Source organism: Salvelinus fontinalis, chromosome 26 (assembly GCF_029448725.1).
Source record: "Salvelinus fontinalis isolate EN_2023a chromosome 26, ASM2944872v1, whole genome shotgun sequence".
Classification (NCBI taxonomy): Eukaryota; Metazoa; Chordata; class Actinopteri; order Salmoniformes; family Salmonidae; genus Salvelinus; species Salvelinus fontinalis.
In genome coordinates, this window is record NC_074690.1 from 33,462,585 (window position 1) to 33,482,168 (window position 19,584).

Here is a 19,584-nt window from a genome sequence, read left to right on the forward strand (position 1 = left end):
TGGTCATAATTAACAATTCCTGGATATTCCGTGCTTTAATGGGGCAGCACCAGTTTGTGAAATGCTCCTGTTGGACTTAAGTTGACACCCACCGGATAGTTCTAGGCTGTGCCATGCCAAATACCATTCAGCACAATCAAGAAGGTCAGGAAGCGGGTCCATAAATGTGTCCGTCACTAATTTACCTCTGCTCCCTCACATTTACTGCTGAATGGACCTGGCCTGAATGGACCAGGTATAAATGGTACAGTGAAATGCTTACTTGCATGCTCTCCTCAACAATGCAGTACAAATATCAATATCAATAATATTCAAAGTCAAATAAAGAATATAATATATATAATTATTTTAAAGTAATTAAAAAATTGTATATATAGTTGTATACACAATATAGTACACACGTAGTATACACAATAGGATATTAGGATATACAGTATAAAGTATGAAGTTATAAAGTCAATAGTGTCTTGGTTGAGCAGTTGAATAAAAAGTATATAAATTGTACAGCAGCGTTGACAGTGTGTGTGTATGTGTGCGTGTGTGTGTGTGTGTGTGTGTGTGTGTGTGTGTGCGTGTGCGTGTGTGTGTGTGTGTGCGTGCGTGTGTGTGTGTAATGTAGTCTTGAATGTGTGGAGAGTCAATGCCAATAGTCTCTAAGGTGCAGAGTTGAAAATGTTTTGTCATCTGATTGAGTGAAGGTGTTTTACTGAACCTACAGTGAGCTCCAAAAGTATTGGGACAGTGACAAAAAAAATGTACTTTCTCACTCATCATTATTCACGGTTCATTCAGAACTATCTGTGATCATGGTAGCATCCACATTAACGTAGAAGTGTTTGGAAACATATTCTATTCTTATTTACAATAAAAATGACTCCAAAATGACACAATTCATTATTTACCATTAATTTCTATTGGGTACAACATAATCTGAAACACAACCAAAATAAACAGTAAATGCATCCAACAAGTTTGGAGAGTCACAAGCTTGGTGTAGTCATTGCGTGCTAGGAATATGGGACCAAATATTAAATGTTTGACTACTTTAATACACATCTAAGTGAATTTGTTCCAATACATTTTGTCCCCTAAAATGGGGGACTATGTACAAACAGTGGTGTAGTTTCTAAACGGTTCACCTGAAATGAATAAAAATACCCTTCAATTACAGCTGACAGTCTGCACCTTAACATCATAGTCATTTTATTATTTCCATACAGAGCCAAAACAAGCGAAAACGTGTCACCGTCCCAATACTTTTGGAGCCTACTGTATTTGTTAATTTCAACTAATGAGCGAGAATGGATCTCTCACCTGGGTCATTAGTGTGTTGTATCCAAAACAGAGCTGTACTTGCTAAAAGCTTAAATCTCACATGTCAGATTTGACAGATATGTCTAAATAAACACTATGTCAGAGTATATGCCATATCCAGAGACATACTTGTCTGCTTCCATAAGACTACTAAAGCTTAAGCCTACAGCTATTATATCCACCTCCCTAAGATTCAGGTCACTTCACCAATGTAGCCAGTAGGCTAAATGGCTGCTCTATTCCTCGAGGAGCGACACCGGCTGTCTTCAGGTCCTAGGCAAGGCGATGTCTCCATCAGCCAACACCTTCCAAGCGAATTAAGCGTTTTAACTCCTCTCTACTCTATGCAAACTTTCCCCTGCTATTGTTTCAAAGCCAAGAGTGCTATTCGAGAGAAACACTGTGCAATAAATTGGTTTCGGGGGAAATATCTGATAGCGTGCCTGTGAGATGCGCTGACTCAACTTAAATTGTACAAAAGGTTCAGCTCAGTGTATCTTACTCGGATTCACACAGTGAAGTCAACTGCTTGCCCTTGTCAGTATGTTCTTGAGTGCACCTGCTGGAAGCAGGCCTGCATTTGTCTTCCAACATACAATACATACGGTATGTAAAACAATGCCTATTTTAGATGAACATTTTAGGACTTAGAAGGTCAGATGTAGACATTCGTTGTTAAAGACGATCTAAAATGGTGTCAGTAGACATCCCTCAATGTGTTGGCAGGCTCCAGATGAAATGGCACAGTATTGAGAGACATTCCAAAGTCTATGTTTTAAATAAAGGTTTTTAAATGGTTCATTTAGTATAGTCTTGGATGCAGAGGGAAAAGATTTACATAACATGATGAGGTATAGTTTCAAATGTGAATGAAAAGCGAGTGAAAAAGTCTTAAAACAATGATCACAGAGGCAGCTTGCCACTACAGCTCAGTGATATCGTGTCAAGAAAGGCGCGCTAATGAGCAGAATTTCTCCTGAGGTTTCGATTGCAACACAACAAAACACCTCTGCAGAAATGTTTGTGCTTGGCATACAAATGACAAGGACACAGAAGAACATGAATTAATGAATGGTACTTGCAAAGCAAGTATATCATGTTGTCGTTTCTACTGTAGGCGCATAAAGTATGTATAGTTGAAGTCGAAGTTTACATACACTTAGGTTGTAATTTCTTGTTAACAAACTATAGTTTTGGCAAGTCGGTTAGGACATCTACTTTGTGCATGACACAAGTAATTTTTCCAATAATTGTTTACAGACAGATTATTTCACTTATAATTCACTGTATCACAATTCCAGTTGGTCAGAAGTTAACATACACTAAGTTCACTGTGCCTTTAAAGAGCTTTGGAAATGCCAGAAAATTATTTCATGGCTTTAGAAGCTTCTGATAGGCTAATTGACATCATTGAGTCAATTGGAGGTGTACCTGTGGATGTGTTTCAAGGCCTACCTTCAAACTCTTTGCCTCTTTGCTTGACATCATGGGAAAATCTAAAGAAATCAGCCAAGACCTCAGAAAAAATTTGTAGTCCTCCACAAGTCTGGTTCATCCTTCCAAATGACTGAAGGTACCACATTCATCTGTACAAACAATAGTACGCAAGTATAAATACCATGGGACCACGCAGCCATCATACCGCTCAGGTAGGAGACGCGTTCTGTCTGCTAGAGATTAACGTACTTTGGTGCGAAAAGTGCAAATCAATCCCAGAACAACAGCAAATGACCTTGTGAAGATGCTGGAGGAAACATGTACAAAAGTATCTATATCCACAGTAAAACGAGTCCTATATCGACATAACCTGAAAGGCCGCTCAGCAAGGAAGAAGCGGTTTGCAACTGCACATGGGGACAAAGATCGTACTTCTTGGAGAAATGTCCTCTGGTCTGATGAAACAAAAATAGAACTGTTTGGCCATAATGACCATCGTTATGTTTGGAGGAAAAAGGGGAAGGCTTGGAAGCCGAAGAACACCATCCCAACCGATTATCCCAATTATCCCAATTATGTGGATATATTGAAGCAACATCTCAAGACTTCAGTCAGGAAGTTAAAGCTTGGTCGCAAATGGGTCTTCCAAATGGACAATGACCCCAAGCATACTTCCAAAGTTGTGTCAAAATGGCTTAAGGACAAAAAAAGTCAAGGTATTGGACACAAAGCCCTGACCTCAATCCCATAGATAATTTGTGGGCAGAACTGAAAAAGCGTGTGCAAGCAAGGAGGCCTACAAACCTGACTCGGTTACACCAGCTCTGTCAGGAGGAATGGGCCAAAATTCACCCAACTTATTGTGGGAAGCTTGTGGAATGCTACCCGAAATGTTTGACCCAAGTTAAACAATTTAAAAGGCAATGCTACCAAATACTTATTGAGTGTATGTAAACTTCTGACCCACTGGGAATGTGATGAAAGAAATAAAAGCTGAAATAAATCATTCTCTCTACTATTATTCTGCCATTTCACATTCTTAAAATAAAGTGGTGATCCTAACTGACCTAAGACAGGGAATTTTTTTAAATGTCAGGAATTGTGAAAAAATTATTTTAATCTATTTGGCTAAGGTGTATGTAAACTTCCGACCTCAACTGTATACGTATGCATGTATGTATGGAGCATAATGTATTTACAGTTTTTTTCACGTTTTCAATTACGGGTGACAAATAATGCATTCCGATTATTGCATATATTGTAATGGACACCTATGATGTTTGTAAAATACTTTTTTGAAGGTTGTACTGATTATAATGAGTTAAGCTATTTGCCAGCTATGTGTGGCGCCATGTTTGTTGACATTATACTATTATATTATAATGTATTCTGGGTGTCACATAATCTGCCAGACCAAAGATGTTATAATGAGGTGAATGAATGGTTCACTCATCTTTCGGGTAAACTTTCGGAAGTGATGGAATTGAAGTGGATGATCGTAGACGACACCCCCCCCCCCCCTTCAACATGCAAACTATAAACAGACCAAACTCATCTTGTCTCCTCTTATTATCTTTGGTTGACACGGAAAAAAACAAGCATGGCGGCGCGCACAAACTACCCATCGTTGGATTACAGTTGCGATTTCTAGAAAGTGTTTTACTCAATTAATGTGATTAATTATAACTAGTAATTGCTATTAGCTAATTAATATAGTCGTTTCTGTCAGCTGGGAGTTATAAAAGTATGACCGCTTGTGTTATGTCGATCTTTCCTCAGTTAGCGCTAGGACAAGTGTATTCTACATTTTTCCGGATTGGATGATTGTGTTATGCTGTAGCTACTTCTGTGAATGTCTGAACATTGCATCCAAAAATAAACTGCTCACATTCAGGACATAACTTTGTAGGGACTGTGTTTGTGCAAAATGTTTCTGAAAAAACAGTGTGGCCTCCTCAAATGCTGATTGTTGCATCATTCGAAACTGGATGTTCTAAATACACGTTCTAATCACACCGGTTTGATCGTACACTACAGGGACCACTGTAGAATGATCACACCTGGTGTGTTGGTACGTGTGAAAATGTTAAACTGATTTCATAAATATGCCAAAAAGGAAAGGAAATCAACTAAATGTGTTTGCCCTAGTTAATCATAAGACAGTTAAATGTATTTTCCTTCAACTTTCTTGAAACAGCACAGGAATGCCCCTGTGTGTGTGACTGTAATTGGTGCGTATGTCTACACTTTGTGTAGCTGTTAGCGATTATGCTAATGGTGACCTTCTGGTAGAGATTCAAAGCCCCCCCCCCCCCCCCCCAAAATGTAAGCTATGCCTACCTGGCAGAATGATATCATGATTATTTGCATCAATCCAGTGGCCATTTGTTTTGCAAACTCTGCAACCACATGAGCTCTACAGAAACATTGCTAAACAAACAATGGTCTCTTGCTGGTGCACACTTGCATTAAAGGGTAACTACACCGTCTTCTATTTTTCACAGACCTCAAGAGTGGTCTCCTAATGTGGTTTAACCATTTACACTTGTAGTGGCCTGTATGTTATAGTGCTAGATGAAAATGTTTCTTACAGAAGAAATGTTAAAAACATATGCATAACCATGGTAGCAATTGAAAGGGAACAGTTTGGATATGATTGTGAATTGATTAGACCAAAGTGAGGACAACACTTCACTGTGACACAAGACTGAATCCAAACATTACACTATGTCATTCATGTGCATTTTACATTTATTGTACTTTTCGCTGCATTTCTTGATAACAAAATCTGAATATATTCTGGATACATTCAGTAACATGATAAGAATATTCCTGTAAAATGTGTTGTAGTTGCAACATAAGACAAAAAAAAAAGACTGAGCGGACTAACTGTTGTCTCCAAAGTGTGCACAGTTCCAAAGTAATTTCAATGCACTTTTATGACTCAAAAAAGAGTCTTCAACTATAAGGTGCTTTTTTGAGCTCTCCTAGATGTGCCATTGAGGAACTAGAGCAAGCACACTTGTAGTTGTTTTGTTTGGAACACAACCAACGGCGGTCGCTGATTGACTGAATACCCGGGGCGCGAGGTGGTTGGAGATGTCAACAAAGCAGCATGACAGAAATATGGTGGGAAGTTTTTGAACTACCCATGGTTTCTTTGAGAAGATATATAAACCGATCTGTGCATTTGAACAACAGCATAAATACACCTCAAATCAAATTGTAGTGGTCATATACACACGGTTAGCAGATGTTATTGGTGTCACGCCCTGGCCTTAGTATTATTTGTTTTATTTATTATTTTAGTTAGGTCAGGGTGTGACATGGGGTATGTGTGTATTTTGGGGTATTATATGGTAGAGGGGGTGTTTGTTGTAGTTTATGGTTTTGTGTTGAGTGTATGTGTCTAGCTGTGTCTATGTTGGGTGTAGTTCTAGGAAAGTCTATGGTGGCCGGAATGGGTTCTCAATTAGAGACAGCTGATTTCGGTTGTCTCTAATTGGGAGCCATATTTAAGGCTGCCATAGGCTTTAGCTGTTTGTGGGTCATTGTTTGTGTATATGTATAGTTCGACGTAAGTAGTTTGTGTGTGCACTTACGTTTGAAGTTTTCACGATCGTTTGTTGTTTTTTCGTTAGTGTTGTAATAGTGTGTCGTGTTCATCTTCGTCGTTGTTAATAAAAAGAAGATGTATTCAAATCATGTTGCGCCTTGGTCCTCTCGTTCATGTCAACACGATCGTGACAATTGGAGTGTAGAGAAATGCTTGTGCTTCTAGTTCCGACAGTGCAGCAATATCTAACAATTCCACAAAAACTACCTAATACAAACAAATCTACATAAATGAATGGAATAAGAATATATACACTACCGTTCAAAAGTTTGGGATCACTTAGAAATGTCCTTGTTTTTGAAAGAAAAGCTCATTTTTTGTCCATTAAAATAACATCAAATTGATCCGAAATACAGTGTAGACATTCTTAATGTTGTAAATGACCATTGTAGCTGGAAATGTCTGTTATTTTATGGAATATCTACATAGGCGTACAGAGGCCCATTATCAGCAACCATCACTCCTGTGTTCCAATGGCACGTTGTGTTAGCTAATCTAAGTTTATCATTTTAAAAGGATAATAATTGATAATTAGAAAACCCTTTTGCAATTATGTTAGCACAGCTGAAAACTGCTGTTCTGATGAAAGAAGCAATTATACTGTCCTTCTTTAGACTAGTTGAGTATCTGGAGCATCGGTATTTGTGGGTTCGATTACAGGCTCAAAATGGCCAGAAAAAAAGAACTTTCTTCTGAAACTCGTCAGTCTATTCTTGTTCTGAGAAATGAAGGCATTCCATGCCGAGAAATTTCCAAGAAACTGAAGATCTCGTACAACGCTGTGTACTACTCCCTTCACAGAACAGCGCAAACTGTCTCTAACCAGAATAGAAAGAGGAGTGGGCGGCCCCGGTTTACAACTGAGCAAGAGGACAAGTACATTAGAGTGTCTAGTTTAAGAAACAGACGCCTCACAAGTCCTCAACTGGCAGCTTCATTAAATAGTACCCACAACACACCAGTCTCAACGTTGACAGTGAAGAGGCGACTCCGGGATGTAGATATTCCATTAAAAAATCTGCCGTTTCAAGCTACAATAGTCATTTACAACATTAACAATGTCTACACTAGGGCCTCCCGGGTGGTGCAGTGGTCTAGGGCACTGCATCGCAGTGCTAGCTGCGCCACCAGAGTCTCTGGGTTCGCGCCCAGGCTCTGTCGAGGCCGGCCGCGACCGGGAGGTCCATGGGGGCGACGCACAATTGGCGTAGCGTCGTCCGGGTTAGGGAGGGTTTGGCCGGTAGGGATATCCTTGTCTCATCGCTCTCCAGCGACTCCTGTGGTGGGCCGGGCGCAGTGTGCGCTAACTGAGGGGGCCAGGTACACGGTGTTTCCTCCGACACATTGGTGCGGCTGGCTTCCGGGTTGGAGGCGCGCTGTGTTAAGAAGCAGTGCGGCTTGGTTGGGTTGTGCTTCGGAGGACGCATGGCTTTCGACCTTCGTCTCTCCCGAGCCCGTACGGGAGTTGTAGATGAGACAAGATAGTAACTACTAGCGATTGGATACCACGAAAATTGGGGGGAAAGGGGAGAAAAAAAACAAACAAAAAAAACACTACACTGTTTTTCTGATCAATTTGATGTTATTTTAATGGACAAAAAATTTGCTTTTCTTTCAAAAACAAGGACATTTCTAAGTGACCCCAAACTTTTGAATGGTAGTGTACATTGCAAAGTTTCCTAAGGACTGGAAGCGATGCAGCCCTCTCTGTCGGAGCCATCTCATTTGCTTTACTTTACCACCTATTTTACTTTTCATGTCAAAAACCAAATGACCACTGCTGCACATGCTGCCACTGTTTTTGACAGATTAGATTGTGCTATTTAGAATGAGTAGCCAGCTCACGAAAGAACTAGTGCATAGCTAGCTAACATAATGTCACAAAGCATGATACGCTAGCCAGTTAACTTTCATTCTGAAATAGCTTCATATTTCCGAGTTAGTCAGATATTAGTTTAGAAACACTTTGGCATGGGAGCTAACTAGCTAGCAAGCCACCAGCTAGCTATAGCTAGCTAGCTGCTTATCAAAGGTAGACAGCTAACTTATTAATTTGATCAAATAAATCTACAGACCACATATGTAGGCTACTGTAGACTATATCATTAAAAATCAAAAGCTATTTCCATGTGAAAATGTTATGGGATTTGCTCCATTGGCTTTGTTGGTAGGCCATTCTGATAGGCCTACATTATGCTCAAATAGACACAATAGCCTATTGGCTACAGTCTAAAACTGTTAATGTGAGCTGGAAGTTGCACAGAATTCTCACAATGTTCAAGTTTCTGCTCACAAGACCTGAAATTTGCTCAGTGTCCAAATAAATTTGAGGGGATATTGGTTGAATCCCAGACGAAACTTTAACGTTCTTATAGCTTTAACGAAAAGACAATATACAGTATCCCATTGAGCCCTTTTCAGCCATTGTCGAGATGTGTTGGACAGGTCTTTACAAACATTTCCATGGTCAAAACATTAACAGGAAAAAACGACAGTAACAAGAAAGAGTATGAAAGAGTCGCAGGAGTAAAATGAAAGCAATCAATCCAGGGAGATTTAAGTGACAATTGGATTTTGCACACCTCAAACACAGGAAATAGATGGTTGAAAAAGACAGATCCTCAGGTGGGAGGGGCATGCATGTTGCTAGCTCTATTGCCAACATGACTAGCTAAGTTATAAAATACGAAGCAATTCAGGGAAACAGATCATCATTTTGGTGCGCATAGAAAAGAGTCATGAGTGCATTCAGGTGCATGTGCTGCCGTGAATTTTCTTCACAGTTGACAAACACATGCTCATTCCGTTCAGAATAACCCAGGGTATGAAGCCAAAGTGAGCTTTATGATATGGAAATGTGAAGTGCACATTTGGACTCACAAGTGTTTGGCTTGCTTGTATGACATCAAAGCTGTATTTACAATAATCTTCAACGTCTCATCTATAGAAATACATAGAGTTCTTTTCATTTACAGCATTTCCCTCACTCTGTCAATAAAAATGTGCAAAAGTTGCCCAATTAATGGGAGGGATGGGGCCAACTTCTCAGGTTCAGAACAACTGTAAGTTAAAATCCATATAGTTTAGCGCTGTGAAGCGCAGAGCCTAAGGTCTGAAGTCCTATAGCATGTTATTGTACAGCCACTGCGTTCCAATTTAGGTTTTTATCAGTGTCTAAATCTGCCATTTTCAACCCGTATACGTGTAAGGGTGATTTTGACTGCTAAAACCTGAGAAAACAGGGGCAAACTGAAACATGTAAAAACAAAAAGGGGTTTTGTTTGTAGATTGATGAGGATTTTTTTTATTTATTCCATTTTAGAATAAGGCTGTAACGTCACAAAATGTGGAAAATGTCAAGGGGTCTGAATACTTTTGAATGCACCGTATGCTATGCTCAGTTAACTTGTGTGTCCCTCCTTGGGGCAGAGGTGCTCCGAGGGAAGGAGTTCCCCCTTTCTGGTCAGTGGGTCCCTCTTCCCACGGATCCCCCTCAAGCCCAGAGAGGACTTCATGAACATCATGCTGTCATCCAAATACGTTGTGAAAAACTATTTCATTTATTTAAAACTTTGACAATGCACATGCTGTGGTATTCTAGTAGGAGAGTGTATAACAGTGTAGTAGTCCGAGTGTTGTTATTTCTGATGAAATGTGCGATCTAACTGCCCCACAATCCAAAGTAATAAGGTTGATATAGTAGTATATCAAAGTAATCTGACCAATTATTTAATTACATTTAACTTTGACTATATTTTTGACTGCTTTAAGTTTTTCTTTTACTTTGACTACTTAAAAAAAATATATATCCTTCTTCAACTACCACAAAAATCATTTTAATACAGGTAAAGCAAGTCCCACAATTTTACTTCATGTAAAATTGCCATCTAGTTGCTGCAAGGTATTTATATTAGACCCACAGGTGCCTACAACCTGCAGTAGTTGAGACTTCTCACCGCTTTGTAGCGAACTGTTTTCTGAAATTCAACCGTTTGTCAAACAAATTCTCTCTGTGATTACTTACCCCTTACCCATAAACTGGTATGGAATACAAATCATTAGATCACACTGAGAATTTGTCGTCATCAGTATTTTTGCGCTGTAAAGTGTTTTTGTGCCATGATTGGGGGCTCTCTAAATATGAAATATAATTTTTATTTGTATTTATTATTGATCCCCATTCCTGGGGCCCAGTAGAATTAATCCAGTTATACAATTTTAAAAACATTACAATACATTCATTACAGAATTCACAACACACTAAGTGTGTTCCCTCGGGCCCATACTCCACTACCACATATCTACAACGCAAAATCCATGTGTCCGTGTGTGTACAATGTGTATGTTATCATGTGTTTGTATGCCTATGTTTGTGTTACTTCACAATCCCCGCTGTTCCATACGGTGTATTTTTACCTGCTTTTTAAATCTGATTCTACTGCTTGCATCAGTTACCTGATGTGGAACAAAGTTCCATGTAGTACTGTGCGCCTCCCATAGTCTGTTCTGGACTTGGCGACTATGAAGAGACCTCTGGTGCCATGTCTTGTGGGGTATGCATGGGTGTCCGTTCAGCATGTCAACACCTCTTACAAAAACAAGTAATGAGGAAGTCAATCTCTCTTCCACTTTGAGCCATGAGAGATTGACATGCATGTCATTTATGTTAGCTGTCCATGTACTTTTAAGGGCCAGCCGTGCTGCCCTGTTCTGAGGCAACTACAATTTTCCCAAGTCCCTCTTTGTGGCACCTGACCATACGACTGAACAGTAGTTTAGGTGCGACAAAACCAAGGCCTGTAGTACCTGCCTTGTTGATAGTGCTGTTAAGAAGGTAGAAACCAGGGCCCGTAGTACCTGCCGTGTTGATAGTGCTGTTAAGAAGGTAGAAACCAGGGCCTGTAGTACCTGCCTTGTTGATAGTGCTGTTAAGAAGGTAGAGCTTTATTATGGACAGACTTCTCCCCATTTTAGCTACTATCAATATGTTTTGACCATGATAGTTTACAATCCAGGGTTATTCCAAGTAGTTTAGTCACCTCAACTTCCAATTTCCACATTATTCATTACAAGATGAAGTTGAGGTTTAGGGTTTAGTGAATGATTTGTTTCAAATACAATGCTTTTACTTTTGGAAATATTTAGGTCTAACTTATTCCTTGCTACCTATTCCGAAACTAACTGCAGCTCTTTGTTAAGTGTTTCAGTCATTTCAGTTGCTGTAGTAGTTGACGTGTATAGTGTTGAGTCATCCGCATACATAGACACTCTGGCCTTACTCAAAGCCAGTGGCATGTCGTTAGTAAATATTGAGGCGCCTAAACAGCTACCCTGGGGAATTCCTGCTTCTACCTGGATTATGTTTGAGAGGCTTCCATTAAAGAACACCCTCTGGTCTAGTTTCCCACTACTTCGCAGACTGACTCAAATGTTATGTCTTTTTCTAATCTCAGCTCTTGTGGTCCTTTGAGTCTGGATCTGAGTGGAACTGCTCCTGAGTCTGCCATCAGACACCCTCCCTAACCACCATAAGGATTGGGACAGCACCTTGGCCACAACAACCTGGCCATAACAACAGCCCATACACCAGGCCGGCCAGTGGCCAGAGTGGTCCAAAACCAAGCCCACCGTAGGCCAGGCTCCACCACCAGCTTCAGGTGAGAGCCTGCATCCCCCCACGGCCATGCCCAGGGAAGCTCCTCTGCCACAGGTAGAATCAGTGCTCACCTGCCTGATTCATGGCTAGACCTCTACAGACAAAGAGCCGGGGGCCTTTCTACTGAGGTGAGACTAAAAGCACAAGCACAATGTTGTTTTAGTATAATTCATTCATTTTCAAGGACAGCAGTTTGTTTACTACAAGGTTGAGGACAAGGGAAGCATATGTTTATATTTATCCTCATCCCAAACCATAGTCATTTATTTATGGCTCTGTCTCAAACCACCTCTATTACTACTAAAGAACAGAACTGTACTACGCCTTCATCTGTGACTTGTCTTCAACAGCTTCAGCTGTAGCATGTTTTAATACTGCAGTACTACTGGGCTACTCCAGAGACATGTGTCCATCAGCTTTGGTTGTTGCGTGTCTCACTGTTTTAATTATTAGTCCTGCTGTAACACAGTAACAGATATGGTAACACAGTCAGTCAGGAGCAATGGATTCCATATTAAAACATTAATCATGGTACAGATTAAGATCTTAATTTGAGCCAGTTTTCTACAGCAGGAAAATAATCATGCAGCAGCAGGAAATGTGAATTATTATGTGGATTTTAATGAATGGACATTTTTTTGGCAGTTGATACATTGTTCCTAAGGGGAAATCAAGTCTGAAATGTCAAATTACAAACTTCAGAAGACTTTTTAAACCTCAAATACATACAATTTCTTGCGTTGATGGACAGTTCTCCTGCAACAGGGTAATCAAATTAAGATTTTACATCTGTAGATACTTAGGTTCTCACCTTCAGCTTATGAATTATTCATAGACATTTAATGGTCTTTGGTTTCCTCCCTGATTAATCCATGGGGTTCTGCACAGGATTCTGCTAGAAAGAAGTGAAATTGCAATGCAAATCTATTACCATGGATTCAAATTGTTCAATCCTATGACATGACAGTAATGAAAATAGGCAAACCATGCCGGTGGGTTTTGTGTTTATATTAAGTGTAAAGGAATACACCATCATGAAGAGCTTGGTCAATCTGTGTTATTACTAGAAATGAGAAGAACCATGTCCCTAACTTAACTGCTAGGTATTTTGTTCAGGAAGCTAATTCAATTTCCTTTCCTCTTCTTTCTTTTCTCCAGGGCAGATTCCCTCACTGTGCCGTAGCACATGGATTTCAAGACTTCAAATGAAGAGGTAGCTACATTTTGAGTTGAATAGCTTTCAATCCCTCAACATTTTGCAAAGATAATTGGAGCAAATTGGTCTGCCATGGCGACTAGTGTTATGTATTTTTTCTTGACATCTTACTCAACTGATGACACGTGTTGACCTTTGGAACACAACAAGTGTCATTGAGTTATCATATCACAATGCATCTCTGGCTTAGGTAGATGCAAATGTGACTGTCCTTGTTGCATGTCTGGTGCCTGGTGCCTACCGCCTGCAGTGTAAATTGCAAATGTACACAGACGACAGCATCTGATTGGAGTTGATGATGTAGATAATGATGGACAGGATTAGGATGGGAGGGCAATGATGACACACAAGATGGGATCAGAGATAAGGGTAATTACTGTACATACATGCTGTACAGCAGCCCAAACAATGCTCAGCCGAGCAACGCAGAGAGAGGCTCCTGACCTACCCAGCGATACAGCAGCATCACAGCACTGATTCAGCTAGGCTAATGAGAATGACTCTGCCTCCAACACATACATACCTCTCTCTCGCTCTCTCTCTCTCTCTCTCGCTCTCTCTCTCTCTCTCTCGCTCTCTCTCTCTCTCGCTCTCTCTCTCTCTCGCTCTCTCGCTCTCTCTCTCGCTCTCTCTCTCTCTCGCTCTCTCGCTCGCTCTCTCTCGCTCTCTCTCGCTCTCTCTCGCTCTCTCTAATTCAAGGGGCTTTATTGGCATGGGTAACATATAACATTGCCAAAACAAGTGAAGTAGATAATATACAAAAGTGAAATAAACAATAAAAATGAACAGTAAACATTACAGTCACTGAAGTTCCAAAAGAATAAAGACATTACAAATGTCATATTATGTATATATACAGTGTTGTAACGATGTGCAAATGGTTAAAGTACAACAGGGAAAATAAATAAACATAAATATGGGTTGTATTTACAATGGTGTTTGTTCTTCACTGGTTGCCCTTTTCTTGTGGCAACAGGTCACAAATCTTGCTGCTGTGATGGCACACTGTGGTATTTCACCCAGTAGATGGGAGTTTATCAAATCAGGTTTCTTTTCAAATTCTTTGTGGATCTGTGTAATCTGAGGGAAATATGTGTCTCTAATATGGTCATACATTTGGCAGGAGGTTAGGAAGTGCAGCTCAGTTTCCACCTGTTTTTGTGGGCAGTGTACACATAGCCTGTCTTCTCTTGAGAGCCAGGTTTGCCTACGGCGGCCTTTCTCAATTGCAAGGCAATGCTCACAGAGTCTGTACATAGTCAAAGCTTTCCTTAAGTTTGGGCGCTGATGTTTAGGTCAAGGTATGTATAGTCCAGTGGGTTCTGGTAGTCTTTAATAGTTGATTCTAAGATTTGTATTCGATCATGTATATGTTTTTGCTGTTTGTGCTTTGTTATAGAGCCAAAAAGATTAGAGAAGTGGTTTACCCATACATCTCCATTTTGGATAGATAATTCTTCGTGTTGTTGTTTGTTTAGTGTTTTCCAATTTTTCCAGAAGTGTATATGGATTCTTCAGTTACATTGAGCTGATTTCTGACATGCTGTCCCTTCTTTTTCCATAGTGTATTTCTGTATTGTTTTAGTGATGAACCATAGTGAAGGTGTAGACTCAGGTTTTCTGGGTCTCTATGTTTTTGGTTGGACAGGTTTCTCAATTTCTTTCTTAGGTATTTGCCTAATGACCATTTGTCATTGTTGTTGATTTTCTTCGGTTTTCTGTTTGAAATATTTAGATTTGATAGGGAAGCTGAGAGATTTTCTACTGCCAAGTTTACACCTTCACTATTACAGTGGAACGTTTTGTCCAGGAAGTTGTCTAAAAGGGATTGAATTTGTTGTTGCCTAATTGTTTTTTGGTAGGTTTCTACACTACATTCCTTCCATCTATAGCATTTCTTAATACTACTCAGTTCCTTTGGCTTTGATGCCTCGTAATTTAATATTTCTCTGTTCAAGTAGAATGGGATTTTGCTGTGATCTGATAGGGGTGTCAGTGCTGACTGTGAATGCTCTGGGAGACTCTTGGTTGAGGTCAGTGATAAAATAGTCTACAGTGCTACTGCCAAGAGATGAGCTATAGGTGTACCTACCATAGGAGTCCCCTCGAAGCCTACCATTGACTATGTACAGTCGTGGCCAAAAGTTTTGAGAATGACACAAATATAAATTTTCACAAAGTCTGCTGCCTCAGTTTGTATGATGGCAATTTGCATATACTCCAGAATGTTACGAAGAGTGATCAGATGAATTGCAATTAATTGCAAAGTTCCTCTTTGCCATGCAAATGAACTGAATCCCCCAAAAACATTTCCACTGCATTTCAGCCCTGCCACAAAAGCACCAGCTGACATTATGTCAGTGATTCTCTCGTTAACACAGGTGTGAGTGTTGACGAGGACAAGGCTGGAGATCACTCTGCCATCATTGCTTTGCACAAAAATGGCTTCACAGGCAAGGATATTGCTGCCAGTAAGATTGCACCTAAATCCACCATTTATCGGATCATCAAGAACTTCAAGGAGAGCGGTTCAATTGTTGTGAAGTAGGCTTCAGGGCGAAAGTCCAGCAAGCGCCAGGACCGTCTCCTAAAGTTGATTCAGCTGCGTGATCGGGGCACCACCAGTACAGAGCTTGCTCAGGAATGGCAGCAGGCAGGTGTGAGTGCATCTGCACGCACAGTGAGGTGAATACTTTTGGAGGATGGCCTGGTGTCAAGAAGGGCAGCAAAGAAGCCACTTCTCTCCAGGAAAAACATCAGGGACAGACTGATATTCTGCAAAAGGTACAGAGATTGGACTGCTGAGGACTGGGGTAAAGTCATTTTCTCTGATGAATCCCCTTTCCGATTGTTTGGGGCATCTGGTAAAAAGCTTGTCCGGAGAAGACAAGGTAAGCGCTACCATCAGTCCTGTGTCATGCCAACAGTAAAGCATCCTGAGACCATTCATGTGTGGGGTTGCTTCTCAGCCAAGGGAGTAGGCTCACTCACAATTTTGCCTAAGAACACAGCTATGAATAAAGTATGGTACCAACACATCCTCCGAGAGCAACTTCTCCCAACCATCCAGGAACAGTTTGGTGACGAACAATGCCTTTTCCATCATGATGGAGCACCTTGCCATAAGGCAAAAGTGATAAATAAGTGGCTCGGGGAACAAAACATCGATATTTTGGGTCCATGGCCAGGAAACTCCCCAGACCTTAATCCCATTGAGAATTTGTGGTCAATCCTCAAGAGGCGGGTGGACAAACAAAAACCCACAAAATCTGACAAACTCCAAGCATTGATTATGCAAGAATGGGCTGCCATCAGTTAGGATGTGGCCCAGAAGTTAATTGACAGCATGCCAGGGCGGATTGCAGAGGTCTTGAAAAAGAAGGGTAAACACTGCAAATATTGACTCTTTGCATCAACTTCATGTAATTGTCAATAAACGCCTTTGACACTTATTATACTTCAGTATTCCATAGTAACATCTGCCAAAAATATCTAAAGTCACTGAAGCAGCAAACTTTGTGAAAATGTATATTTGTATCATTCTCAAAATCTTTGGCCATGACTGTACATACCCAGCGTGTGACAGAGCTGCAGGAGATGTGACCCTTTTTTGTTGGTTATGTTGTCATAGTTGTTCCTAGGGGGGCATATGAGGGAGGGAATGCTGTCACCTCCAGGCAGGTGTTTGTCCCCCTGTGTGCTGAGGGTGTCAGGTTCTTGTCCGGTTCTGGCATTTAGGTCGCCACAGATTAGTACATGTCCCTGGGCCTGGAAATGATTGATTTCCCCCTCCAGGATGGAGAAGCTGTCTTCATTAAAGTATGGTGATTCTAGTGGGGTGATATAGGTAGCACACAGGAGGACATTTTCCTTTGTTAATATAATTTCCTTTTGAATGTTCCTGTTTTGATTAATTTCATGGGGTGAGTTAGGTCTGCTCTATACCAAATTAGCATACCCCCTGAGTCCCTTCCCTGTTACACATCTGGTAGTTTGGTGGATGGAACTACCAGCTCTCTGTAACCCAGAGGGCAACCAGTGGGTCCATCTCCTCTATACTATGTTTCTTGTAGGATGACAATGTAGTATTCTTGTAGTATTTACAATTTCTTTGATGAAATCCAGGTTCCTGCTCTTTAGGCCAATGGCAGATGACCTCAGGCCTTGGATATTCCAGGATGAGATAGTGAAGGCTTTGTGTTCCATAAAGTGTCCAATGTTGTTGGTCATGTGGTTTGAACTCAGGCCAGTCAGTATGAGCAGAGCCTGCTGAGCATCTTTTGTTTTATTTATTTTATTTCACCATTATTTAACCAGGTAGGCTAGTTGAGAACAAGTTCTCATTTACAACTGCGACCTGGCCAAGATAAAGCAAAGCAGTGCGACAGAAACAACAACACAGAGTTGCACATGGAATAAACAAGCGTACAGTCAATAACACAATAGAAAAAAAAGAAAGTCTATATACAGTGTGTGCAAATGGCATGAGGAGGTAAGGCAATAAATAGGCCATAGTAGCAAAGTAATTTCAATTTAGCAGATTAACACTGGAGTGATAGATGAGCAGATGATGATGAGCAGATGATGGTGTGTAAGTAGTGATACTGGTGTGCAAAAGAGCAGCAAAGTAAATAAAAACAATATGGGGATGAGGTAGGTAGATTGGGTGGGCTATTTACAGATGGACTATGTACAGCTGCAGCAATCGGTTAGCTGCTCAGATAGCTGATGTTTAAAGTTAGTGAGGGAAATGTAAGTCTCCAGCGATTTTTGCAATTCGTTCCAGTCACTGGCAGCAGAGAACTGGAAGGAAAGGCGGCCAAAGGAGGTGTTGGCTTTGGAGATGACCAGTGAGATATACCTGCTGGAGCACGTGCTACGGGTGGGTCTTGTTATCGTGACCAGTCAGTTGAGATAAAGCGGAGCTTTAAAGAGCATAGACTTATAGATGACCTGGAGCGAGTGGGTCCGGCGACGAATAGGTAGCGAGGGCCAGCCGACTATAGCATACAGGTCGCAGTGGTGGGTGGTATATGGGGCTTTGGTGACAAAACGGATGGCACTGTATGACTGCATGTAGACTGCATCCAGTTTTCTGAGTAGAGTGTTGGAGGCTATTTTGTAAATTACGTAGCCGAAGTCGAGGATCGGTAAAATAGTCAGTTTTACTAGGGTAAGTTTGGCGCCGTGAGTGAAGGAGGCTTTTTTTTGCGAAATAGAAAGCTGATTATAGTTTGGGGATGTTTTATATGAGTCTGGAAGGAGAGTTTACAGTCTAGCCAGACATCTAGGTATTTGTAGTTGTCTACGTATTCTAGGTCAGAACCGTCCAGAGTAGTGAAGCTAGTCGGGCGGGCAGGTGCGGGCAGCGAACGGTTGAAAAGCATGCATTTGGTTTTGCTAGTGTTTAAGAGCAGTTGGAGGCCACGAAAGGAGTGTTGTATGGCATTGAAGCTCGTTTGGAGGTTAGTTAACACAGTGTCCAAAGAAGGGCCAGATGTATACAGAATGGCGTCGTCTGCGTAGAGGTGGATCAGGGAATCACCCGCAGCAAGAGCGACATCGTTGATATATACAGAGAAAAGAGTCGGCCCGAGAATTGAACCCTGTGGTACCCCCATAGAGACTGCCAGAGGTCCGGACAACAGGCCCTCCAATTTAACACACTGAACTCTGTCTGCGAAGTAGTTGGTGAACCAGGCGAGGCAGTCATTCGAGAAACCAAGGCTGTTGAGTCTGCCGATAAGAATAAGATGATTGACGGAGTTGAAAGCCTTGGCCAGGTCGAAGAAGACGGCTGCACAGTACTGTCTTTTATTGATGGCGGTTATGATATCGTATAGTGCCTTGAGCATGGCTGAGGTGCACCCATGACCAGCTCGGAAACCGGATTGCACAGAGGAGAAGTTACAGTGGGATTCGAAATGGTCAGTGATCTGTTTATTAACTTGACTTTCAAAGACTTTAGCTTGGGCTAGTGTAAGAGTGGGGTTTGGGCCTGTTTGCCTGCTCACAGTCTGGGCGTATGTGTGACTTCCGTGTTGAGGTCCTCTTTGCGGGGGTGGGGTGTATTGGGTGGGTAGGAGGGGCATAGGTCTGATCTGAGGGGGCCTAAATGGGTGTGGGCATGGTTGACTCGGGGGGGGGGGGGGGGGGGGGGGGGGGGGTGTGGTGTTGTGATTGGCTGGGGTGGTGGTGGGTGGTGGTGTGGTCTGGATGTAGGTCCTCTCGGCCTGGGTCCTCTATGCGTAGGTCCGGGGGGGGGGGGGGGGGGGGCCTTGAGGGTCCAGGGCGAGGTGGGGGGGGGGGGGGGGGGGGGGGGGGTCCTTACTGGGTCCAGGCGAA

At 41.5% G+C, this 19,584-nt stretch overlaps 1 protein-coding gene across 3 annotated transcripts in view; it reads left to right on the forward strand.

The window, feature by feature from the left end:
- Positions 1 to 19,584, forward strand: part of sntg1 (syntrophin, gamma 1) — a 58,567-nt gene that overhangs the window by 12,859 nt on the left and 26,124 nt on the right. The window contains exons 2-3 of one of the 3 annotated variants that reach the window (XM_055883547.1): positions 11,821 to 12,151; positions 13,182 to 13,236. In XM_055883547.1, coding sequence (XP_055739522.1) covers positions 13,210 to 13,236 — 27 coding nt within the window. In that variant the 5' untranslated portion in view covers positions 11,821 to 12,151; positions 13,182 to 13,209. The remainder of the gene's footprint in view (positions 1 to 11,820; positions 12,152 to 13,181; positions 13,237 to 19,584) is intronic. The other 2 variants (XM_055883549.1, XM_055883548.1) reach the window with 2 other exon arrangements.